General features: G+C 39.9%; 1 protein-coding gene across 6 annotated transcripts in view; it reads right to left on the bottom strand.

The window, feature by feature from the left end:
• The window catches only part of LOC131953516 (disks large homolog 1), a 107,954-nt gene that overhangs the window by 32,328 nt on the left and 63,401 nt on the right, over positions 1–12,225 (bottom strand). For all 6 annotated transcript variants that reach the window (XM_059316714.1, XM_059316716.1, XM_059316715.1 and 3 more), the window contains 2 exons: positions 1,559–1,591; positions 246–293 (listed from right to left, as the gene is read on the bottom strand). In XM_059316714.1, the coding sequence (XP_059172697.1) occupies positions 246–293; positions 1,559–1,591 (81 nt within the window). The remainder of the gene's footprint in view (positions 1–245; positions 294–1,558; positions 1,592–12,225) is intronic.

The raw sequence follows: 12,225 nt of genomic DNA, 5'->3' as shown, positions 1-12,225 counted from the left end.
CAGGCAGACTTACCCTATCGAGAGGAATCTCTTCATATTCCCACTCGCCGCTGTCGTTAATTAAAGCCTATTTACACCATCTTTATGATGCTATCAGACACCACAGATAGAGACTACAGGCAGACTTACCCTATCGAGAGGAATCTCTTCATATTCCCACTCGCCGCTGTCGTTAATTAAAGCCTATTTACACCATCTTTATGATGCTATCAGACACCACAGATAGAGACTACAGGCAGACTTACCCTATCGAGAGGAATCTCTTCATATTCCCACTCGCCGCTGCCGTTGGCCTGAAACATAAGGATGGTTGACTAATTAGACACAAGTTGATTAATGATGGTTGTTTAATAATGACGGTAGCTTAAGATGGATGGCGGTCTAATAAAGAAGGTAGTGTATTAAGTTTAAATCGCCTTATTATTAGGTCGGGTGTTTAATAAGGGTAAGATTTAGTAAAGATTGCAACATAACAAGGTTGATAGCTTTACAAAAAAATTGTGAAATTTTAAAATATTCAAGTTTATCGAGTATGGGAGGTACATACTAATGATTATTAATGTTATACATAATTATAATTACAACAGTTTATCTAGAGACTTAAGTTTATAGTTGTTAAAAAAAACACAACAACACAACAAACACCGGCATTTATTAACTTCTGAGAAAAACGTCCCTCACAACCTACGTAGTTTTTACATGTAGTCCCACACCCCATACAATTAAAGGAAACAGCAGTTCATTAACCTGGGCCACTAATGTCTTCTTTAGAGCAGGGTCCAATGAATGAGCCAGATAAGTGTTGTCATTACCCCCCCCCCCCTCCCCTGTAAAAACCCCGTCCAAAAGAGTGTTCAATTATTTATGTTTAAAACGTTTCTCACAACGATTAAGCAATGTCTGAATAATTTTATTAGCATGTACAGCTTCCATCGTTCAGTTTTTACAGTAGAAAAAAAAACCCAGGGTGCAATGCAAGCAGTTAGGCCGCTTTGGAAGACAATCATTTCATTAGGAAGGCTTGAAAAATATCGTTGGCGGCACCAAGTTGGGGGAAACTTAAATTGGCAAGTCCCTAGGGAGTTTTCAAATTTTCTTCCACGGCCATAAAGATTAAAAAAAAAAAAAACTTGCTTAATAATGCAATCCACTTTAAAAATGCACGGCTTAAAAATCTTACATCAGCTAGGGAGGCAGTGTGCCCATTTTATCTATTAGCAGTTGTAAAGAATCCATTTGAAGTGCACAAGTCACGTTGAAAATAATGAAAAAAAAAAATTGCGCATAAAACGTGAGGCCACAGATATATTTATCTCTTAAGGCGCTATGGTCAAATATTAATGGTGGGGGACAAGGTTTTATAGACATTTTATTCATGTCTTCCGTGTAATAAAAAGATTACAGAGATGTGAAAATGAAACATGTCAATAAGTTTGTATAAATATGTTTACCACAATAACAGAGTGCAAAAGCCAATTACAAGAGCATTCTAAAAATGTAAGGAGGAAAAATTCAAATAGAAAAAAAGACAACATGCAACGAGTATGGCGATACTTACATATTCGGAATCTGCAGCTTCAGATCCGTCAGGCTGTAAGGTGAAACAAGATGTCAATGTTAGAACAAGTGGCAGCAACATGACACAGCAGTTTAGCTCTACAACCCCTACCCCCACTACACCACCAACTACCTTGATAGTTATTATAATAACGGAGGTATTGGGTCTTACGCATGAAGCGTGTCGCACATAAGGGGTAGGAATGACAATAAATGCCCTTCTATAAATAATTGTAACAGTGTGTCGTGTTGAAGCCAGACACGTGACACTATACTAGTGTGCCGTGAAGGTCCCAAATAAATAATTGTACTCATGTGTCGTGTAGGGTCCAGATAAATAATTGTACCGGTGTGTTGTGTAGGGTCCAGATAAATAATTGTACCCGTGTGTCGTGTTAAATAAGTGTACCCGTGTGTGGTGTGGGGTCCAGAAAAATAATTGTACCCATGTGTCGTGTAGGGTCCAGATAATTGTACCCATGTGTCATGTAGGGTCCAGATAAATAATTGTACCCATGTGTCGTGTAGGGCAGGGGCGGAACTACAGTGCCGCCAGACCCCGCAATGCGGGGGGGCCCACGCCATTTAGGGGCCCATTGCCGACCATAATACATTTTTTATAGTTAAAAAAATAACTTTCTTGCATTTTTGACTTGACGGTAAAAGCTTGTGTAAATAACAAACATATATACTACAGTAGTGATGTTATACAATAGCTAACACATGATGTTGCGTAAAAAAAAATATTTGCCTGAGATGTAGTGTGTAAGGTAGGCAAACGTTCAAAACACTTCCATGACTTATTTCCCTTTTCTAACTAGTTAAATAGGGATGCTCATTAGCTCCTTTTAATATATTTGTACTAAACAAACTAAAAAGCAATTACTTCTCTTCATTATTATTTTTAAAAACATACATACTAAAGAATGAGATAGCATAAGAAGGAAATATATTTAAAACAAATAATATAAATACAAATGAAAGAAAAAATAAACATAACACGAGAAACCATTACACATACAAAGCCTTCACGTTTTATATTCCTTTGACCGGCTAAATACTCATGGGCAGCCAGTATTACAACAAACATATTGAATAGTTCTAGAAATAAAAACTAGTTCTAGAGTCTAACTTTAAAAAATGTATAACTCAAAACACACTAAAGCACTCACACACAAGACATGTTGTATTTTGTTTAAATTGAGAAAAAAAAACATTTTACTCAAAACCTGATTAGGCCAGAAACGAGTATCCAATGTTTATATTATATTATATATATATATATATATATATATATATATATATATATATATATATATATATATATATATATATATATATATATATATATATATATATATATATATATATATAGGGGGGGCCCAGAATTTTTTTTTTGCGGGGTGGCCCGTTTTTTGTAGTTCCGCCACTGGTGTAGGGTCCAGATAATTGTACGCATGTGTCATGTAGGGTCCAGATAATTGTACCCATGTGTCATGTAGGGTCCAGATAATTGTACCCATGTGTCATGTAGGGTCCAGATAAATAATTGTACCCATGTGTCGTGTAGGGTCCAGATAATTGTACGCATGTGTCATGTAGGGTCCAGATAAATAATTGTACCCATGTGTCGTGTAGGGTCCAGATAAATAATTGTACCCATGTGTCGTGTAGGGTCCAGATAATTGTACCCATGTGTCATGTAGGGTCCAGATAATTGTACCCATGTGTCGTGTAGGGTCCAGATAATTGTACCCATGTGTCATGTAGGGTCCAGATAATTGTACCAATGTGTCATGTAGGGTCCAGATAAATAATTGTACCCATGTGTCGTGTAGGGTCCAGATAATTGTACCCATGTGTCATGTAGGGTCCGGATAAATAATTGTACCCATGTGTCATGTAGGGTCCAGATAAATAATTGTACGCATGTGTCATGTAGGGTCCAGATAAATAATTGTACGCATGTGTCGTGTAGGGTCCAGATAATTGTACCCATGTGTCGTGTAGGGTCCAGATAATTGTACCCATGTGTCATGTAGGGTCCAGATAAATAATTGTACGCATGTGTCATGTAGGGTCCAGATAAATAATTGTACGCATGTGTCGTGTAGGGTCCAGATAAATAATTGTACCCATGTGTCGTGTAGGGTCCAGATAAATAATTGTACCCGTGTGTCGTGAAGGTCCCAGATAAATAATTGTACCCGTGTGTCGTGAAAGTCCCAGATAAATAATTGTACCCGTGTGTCGTGAAGGTCCCAGATAAATAATTGTACCCATGTGTCGTGTAGGGTCCAGATAATTGTACCCATGTGTCGTGTAGGGTCCAGATAATTGTACCCATGTGTCGTGAAGGTCCCAGATAAATAATTGTACGCATGTGTCATGTAGGGTCCAGATAATTGTACGCATGTGTCATGTAGGGTCCAGATAAATAATTGTACGCATGTGTCATGTAGGGTCCAGATAAATAATTGTACGCATGTGTCATGTAGGGTCCAGATAAATAATTGTACGCATGTGTCATGTAGGGTCCAGATAAATAATTGTACGCATGTGTCATGTAGGGTCCAGATAATTGTACGCATGTGTCATGTAGGGTCCAGATAATTGTACGCATGTGTCATGTAGGGTCCAGATAAATAATTGTACGCATGTGTCATGTAGGGTCCAGATAAATAATTGTACCCATGTGTCGTGTAGGGTCCAGATAAATAATTGTACCCGTGTGTCATGTAGGGTCCAGATAAATAATTGTACCCATGTGTCGTGAAGGTCCCAGATAAATAATTGTACCCATGTGTCGTGTAGGGTCCAGATAATTGTACGCATGTGTCATGTAGGGTCCAGATAAATAATTGTACGCATGTGTCATGTAGGGTCCAGATAAATAATTGTACCCATGTGTCGTGAAGGTCCCAGATAAATAATTGTACCCATGTGTCGTGAAGGTCCCAGATAAATAATTGTACCCATGTGTCGTGTAGGGTCCAGATAAATAAATAAGTGTACAGTAAAGCTCGCGTGGTTAAACCGCCTGATTGCCGGCTGATTGGTCGGCTAGACAATGCGTGTCTGGGGCGGTGGGGTGGATAGACTGGTCGTGGATTGTGTGTAGAGGTGGGGAACTGTTGCGCGACCGTTCACCACACGACTGGTGGGATATAGATAAACTCACAGTACTAAGGTTATAATAAAAAAGGCGGTTAAATGAGGGGTTAACGATTGTCAATAAACAGTTAATTTAATTAATAAATGATCACTTCGATTTAATAGTAGTAAACAGACCTTGCCAGAGAAATATGTACGGGTATAAATTCGAGAAATGATCTCGAGGAGACCAAAATATCACGTAAAACCAAATCTTTAATTTAAGGGTTTACAATTTATATATTAAAAAAAAACCACCTTTAAATAAATCGTGGTATTGTTTTGTGTACTTGGTTTTTGTTTTGTAAACGTAAAACTAAACAAAGGAAACAATCCTATAATTAACATACTACACATGACTTTGAATCAGTTACATCCCCTTGCATCAACTTACGGTTTACAATAAAAAGTTAGACCTAATCAGAAACGAATTGATTGTTCAAATCTGTAAGAAAACAGTTTTAGTGTCTAAATCAGACTAAACGTGTAGCGTTATATAGTTTTAAATGGTGTGATGCGTACAATAACTATGTCGTTAAGGGCCGGGGCTGTTTTAATGTCACCTGTACGTTGACCAACAACACAAGAGATGACGGGCATTAAAGACCAACTGACCAACAACACATGAGATGACGGGCATTAAATACCAACTGACCAACAACACATGAGATGACGGGCATTAAAGACCAACTGACCAACAACACATGAGATGACGGGCATTAAATACCAACTGACCAACAACACATGAGATGACGGGCATTAAAGACCAACTGACCAACACCACATGAGATGACGGGCATTAAAGACCAACTGACCAACAACACATGAGATGACGGGCATTAAATACCAACTGACCAACAACACATGAGATGACGGGCATTAAAGACCAACTGACCAACAACACATGAGATGACGGGCATTAAAGACCAACTGACCAACAACATTTGAGATGAGGGGCATTAAAGACGCTGTACGTTGACCAACAACACATGAGATGACGGGCATTAAAGACCAACTGACCAACAACACATGAGATGACGGGCATTAAATACCAACTGACCAACAACACATGAGATGACGGGCATTAAAGACCAACTGACCAACAACACATGAGATGACGGGCATTAAAGACCAACTGACCAACAACACATGAGATGACGGGCATTAAAGACCAACTGACCAACAACACATGAGATGACGGGCATTAAATACCAACTGACCAACAACACATGAGATGACGGGCATTAAAGACCAACTGACCAACACCACATGAGATGACGGGCATTAAAGACCAACTGACCAACAACATTTGAGATGAGGGGCATTAAAGACGCTGTACGTTGACCAACAACACATGAGATGACGGGCATTAAAGACCAACTGACCAACAACATTTGAGATGAGGGGCATTAAAGACGCTGTACGTTGACCAACAACGCATGAGATGACGGGCATTAAAGACTCTGTACGTTGACCAACAACACATGAGATGACGGGCATTAAAGACCAACTGACCAACAACACATGAGATGACGGGCATTAAAGACCAACTGACCAACAACACATGAGATGACGGGCATTAAATACCAACTGACCAACAACACATGAGATGACGGGCATTAAAGACCAACTGACCAACAAGACATGAGATGACGGGCATTAAAGACCAACTGACCAACAACACATGAGATGATGGGCATTAAAGACCAACTGACCAACACCACATGAGATGACGGGCATTAAAGACCAACTGACCAACAACATTTGAGATGAGGGGCATTAAAGACGCTGTACGTTGACCAACAACACATGAGATGACGGGCATTAAAGACCAACTGACCAACAACGCATGAGATGACGGGCATTAAAGACTCTGTACGTTGACCAACAACACATGAGATGACGGGCATTAAAGACCAACTGACCAACAACACATGAGATGACGGGCATTAAAGACCAACTGACCAACAACACATGAGATGACGGGCATTAAATACCAACTGACCAACAACACATGAGATGACGGGCATTAAAGACCAACTGACCAACAACACATGAGATGACGGGCATTAAAGACCAACTGACCAACAACATTTGAGATGACGGGCATTAAAGACCAACTGACCAACAACACATGAGATGACGGGCATTAAAGACCAACTGACCAGCAACACATGAGATGACGGGCATTAAAGACCAACTGACCAGCAACACATGAGATGACGGGCATTAAAGACCAACAAGACATGAGATGACGGGCATTAAAGACCAACTGACCAGCAACACATGAGATGACGGGCATTAAAGACCAACTGACCAGCAACACATGAGATGACGGGCATTAAAGACCAACTGACCAGCAACACATGAGATGACGGGCATTAAAGACCAACTGACCAACAACACATGAGATGACGGGCATTAAAGACCAACTGACCAACAACACATGAGATGACGGTCATTAAAGACCAACTGACCAACAACACATGAGATGACGGGCATTAAAGACCAACTGACCAGCAACACATGAGATGACGGGCATTAAAGACGCATTATACAAAAACCAATTTATAAAGTTTAAACAGCAATTTATATGCAAGATATTTGATAGTCAGCAAACTGATTCAAAAGTCAAACAAATCCCTAGATAATCTCTAATATCGCATAACAAAAAAAAACATTTTTTAAAAATTAATAATTTGCTTTTAGACCAATGTCTTTTGACAAACGGAAAAATATATTTCTGAAAAATGTGTTGGGCTGAATAGGGGGGGGGGGGGTGGGAAATGTAAAAAATTCCTTTAGATATCACCCAACAGCTGGAAGGCACACCAAAGAGATTCACATGGAATAAGGTATTCCGGACAGAGGAGGAAAGCACCCACACTATGAATCACAACAAACTAATTCCACGCAGGTCAGAACTTGGGTGGACACACGGGTAGATGATGCTCTCATGTGTTTCATCTGGATAGACCATCAGATTTTTTAACTATCTCGCATTACATTTGTCTTATGTAATTATGCTGTTTAATATCTACCATTAGATTCATGCATGTTGATGACTACTTCCATGATAGCATTACATGTTTACCAGACAATTTTTATCATATTGGACTTAAAATCTCCTCTATATTTTCCATCTTTCCAGTACGAAAATAAAAAAAAAGGCTCGACACAGTTCAATTCAGGTTGCATATCGATTGCAATAAATCCAATACTGGATACTTTGTTTAAGGAAAAGCAATCCCTGTATGACACCTTACATCGGCAGCTGTCGCTTTTAAATTAAGACTATAAAACTAGACCTAATCCAAGCGTATTTACATAAGCATACCCCACCGCCCCACACCAAAATGACAGCATCAGGGTGTTGAAGTTAAAAAGGAAAGGGTGGGGAGGGGGGGGGGGAATATTTCTGAAAGAGAAATAGGAGTGGTAGACTTGAGAAAGTGTTAAATCAACCAGTTTAAGCATCGTTTACTTCAAGGCAACGATCATATAAGATGGTTTAAATACATAAGCCGCTTTTTTAAAGTATGCCAACGGCCACATAGAAACGTAATTGATCAAATAAAAAAATGTATAAAGAAATAAGGTTTCATGCATTCTCGCTCACACCCCGGGCCTGGAGGGGAAAAAGCCAGGACGAATGCAACAGAATATTCTCAAGTGGGTCTTCACGATTTGATCTCAAGACGGGATTACCCTATTTATGGACGCTCAACACTTTTTTGACCTGTCGGGTCATGCTAAAAATAGTACATAGAGTCTTGTAAGAGTTATCAACGCTTTAACTGGGGTTACAGCCTCTTACGTGGTTAGACATTTGTAAATATACAGAGTGTTTACTGTTCACTGTAACCAGGCCATTGGTGTGATATTTAAAATCTAAGATTTAATGATTTTTAGAAATAGTAGAGACTACAAATAGAGCAGCACTTTATACCCTTTGAATTCCACACAACATCCCAGTTTGTACCTTTAGATCAAGATGTTTTAACTCAATATCGAACATTGTACGCTTTATATTTTGTTTGTATTCTCTGTACACCACTTTGTACGCCCAGTACTCCAATTTGTAACCCCAGTATCCCACTTTGTACCCCCTATCCCACAGCAACCCACTTTGTACCCCCGTATCCCTTTATATAGCCCTATCTCACAGTATCCCACTTTGTACCCCCTATCCCACAGCAACCCACTTTGTACCGCCGTATCCCACTATATAGCCCTATATCACAGTATCCCTCTTTGTATTCCGTATCCCACAGTACCCCACTTTATACCCTCTATCCCACAGTAACCCACTTTGTACCCCTTATCTAATAGTGACCCACTTTGTACCCCCTATCCCACTTTGTTCCCCAAGTATCCCACTGTCTCGCGCGACCACACATCAAGGAGACTGCGCTTATTTAACCGGGCTGAAACACAACACATGGCCAAACAAAGTCCAATCTCTTCTGGTCTAATATTTTCCCGCTGCCATTTTAATTTTCTCCATCTGACATGGCAAGTGTGGCGGGCCCGGGGTTAGCGCCCGTACAATTCTTCAGGGAGGGAATAATCTGAGAGCAGTTGGGGTCCACACATTAGGACCCTTTCCTCTGAGGACTTCATTATTTCAACTAGCACAGGGCTTTGTTCTACAGGGCGCGTAAGCTGCTTGGGAATCTCAAGGGTTGAGTTATGGAGAGGGAAGGAAGACGTAAATATCCCATAAAAACCCCGCCAGGGACATTATGACTAGATTGGTCATTTGTTCGTGCATCACTCAAGTCAAACGTACCACAGGGTGAAAACGGTGACTAAATTAGACACAGCCACGCAGCACGGAATACATAGGTCATACAGTGTTCGTGTGGCTACTATACATTGAAACAAAATAAATTAGAAGCATCTTAATTAATTAAACTAGTTTTTACACAACATACTGTTCGAATACAATAATAATAACAGTAATGCATTGTATGTTTCTTGGAAGACATGTTTTTTAAAAGACATAAACAAACATTAAAATAAAGTAAGCAGGCTTATTTAGAACATCTATGTAACAGAGCTGATAAAACTCGCATTAGTCGGGTTCAGCTACCAGTTTAACGCTAGTTATACAACAAACCAAGGTTTCAAGCACGACGATAACTAAAGGAAAATTTCAGAAAATAAATCTCGGATTTGAAAATGATCGATTCTATTATTTTTAAGGCCGTTAACTAAGAGACCGAGAGTTGGCGAGTGTGTGATTAACGTTAAGATTGTGTGCACGACCAGGGGAAAAGACGAGAGCCGGAATTTCAACTTTCACGACGCCACAAAATCTTCTCGCTAGCGGAAACGGGTGGTGACGTCTGCCGGTGTAGTGTCAAGTCTCCATGACAACACCGGGTCGTAATCAGAACGAGGCACAGTGCCTGAGGAACGCGAAGATCCATCATTAGTTTGTCTCCAATTTCGTAGGTCGTGTCACTGTACGGGCAATGCCATTTTAAAAAGTCAACAGAATTAAGTTATTATTTTGGGTTACATTTTTAAGAGAATAATTAATAAGATTACACGTTGGAAAGACTAAACTATTTATTATTTTTATCCAGCATTCTATATTTGCTTTCTAGTTTATTTATTATGTATCTTATCCCACAGAAAAAAAAATACTATTAGCTGATTACAAAACAAAAGCTTATTTTCTCATTTAAAAAAAAAAAGTTTTATAGAATGTGATGGATGGTGTGCCCGAGGCCGCATATTGTTTCTAGGTTTAAAAAATCAATACTTGACTATAAATAAAAGCTTCAATTGATCAACACGTCCGTGTCTTACTCAGCTTGACAAGTACGACAGAACGTCACTAGATGGCCAGTTTTTTACCTCCCTTAGTGGTATTAACGACTCAGCAGACGGTGGCTGTTCATGTCATTTACATGATAAAGCCGTGGCCTACTTACGTAATCCTGTAGGGGTCAGTGGGCTTGTCTGTTGTTGGGGTCAGTGGACTAGTCTGTCAGTTGTTGGGTTCAGTGGACTAGTCTGTCAGTTGTTGGGGTCAGTGGACTAGTCTGTCAGTTGTTGGGGTCAGTGGACTAGTCTGTCAGTTGTTGGGGTCAGTGGACTAGTCTGTCAGTTGTTGGGGTCAGTGGACTAGTCTGTCAGTTGTTGGGGTCAGTGGACTAGTCTGTCAGTTGTTGGGGTCAGTCGACTAGTCTGTATGTTGTTGGGGTCAGTGGACTAGTTTGTATGTTGTTGGGATCAGTGAGATAGTCTGTCAGTTGTTGGGGTCAGTGGACTAGTCTGTCAGTTGTTGGGATCAGTGGACTAGTCTGTCAGTTGTTGGGGTCAGTGGACTAGTCTGTCAGTTGTTGGGGTCAGTCGACTAGTTTGTCAGTTGTTGGGGTCAGTCGACTAGTATGTCAGTTGTTGGGGTCAGTGGACTAGTTGTTGGGGGTTGTGTTGGTGTTTAAAAAGCTACTGTTGGCTAAGCTCAGTCTACAAACAATTTAAGATAGTTAAGACTGAGATAAAAGAAAACGAAGAATATGTCAGAGTCCAAAACTAGTGTTCAAAAGGTTCAATTAGCACCAATAAAAAGTCGAAAGATTTCAACAGGAATTTAAATTAAACCATTACAGCGTCCCTCAATCAGGTACTTGAATAGCTTCTACTAAAAAGCAGCAACGAAAAAGGGGTTGCAAGCTAGTCACGGCGAACAAGTGTTAATTAATTCTCCTTGTTTGTTATGTCAGGCAACGCCGCAGTTAATATTCGCAGCGTTAGTCGCTCTCGTGTTGGCAGGAAGTGTCGAAGAAACGCCGGACAAAATTACACTTTTCAGCTCTAAAACGCATCGAATCGATCAAAATAAAAACGACTCGTTGAGAGGGGGAAATGTCCATTTTTTATTGCAAAAAGAGTGGCAATATCGAATGCGGCACGAATATTTATGGAGAAAAAAGTCAATTTATGACAGGCCGACATTTTCTCTCTGTTGGCTGTGATATGTAAAGAAACGATGGGTGACGACATGGACATTCGTTAAACAACCATCACAAATAATATCCGCTACAAACAATTATTATCAGAGCAAATAAAACAACTTTGGCACCTCTTTTTTGTGTATAAATACAACTACTTCGGGGGATAGCACTTGGGGGCTCGTACATAAATGACGTCACGCCATTCTAGCAGACCTTTCCCCTTCCAATAATATCAGAGTTACAATGCAAACCTCCTCCAACACACACAAACAAAACTATAACAAAAACGAGCGTGTTTTGCGTCATCGGAAATCTCTTCCACCTTTGGAGCGTGAAGCCACACATGGAAGACCCATACCAGACAAAAAATGATATCTGAATATTGAAAACATGGGGTAAAACAACACACCGAGAATAAAGAGGTTGAGTAAAAGACACAGAGCCTCAATGTGAAAGAGCACAGCAACAACGCTAAGAACGGAGAAGAAGAGAACATTGTGTGAGTAAATCCAGTAAAGAAAATAATTGTTGTGGCATTGACGTG

Source organism: Physella acuta, unplaced genomic scaffold, assembly GCF_028476545.2.
Source record: "Physella acuta isolate Inbredline_101_S28 unplaced genomic scaffold, ASM2847654v3 ptg000928l, whole genome shotgun sequence".
Classification (NCBI taxonomy): domain Eukaryota; kingdom Metazoa; phylum Mollusca; class Gastropoda; family Physidae; genus Physella; species Physella acuta.
Note: the sequence above shows the minus strand (reverse complement) of the source record. Positions and strands in the feature narration are given on the sequence as shown.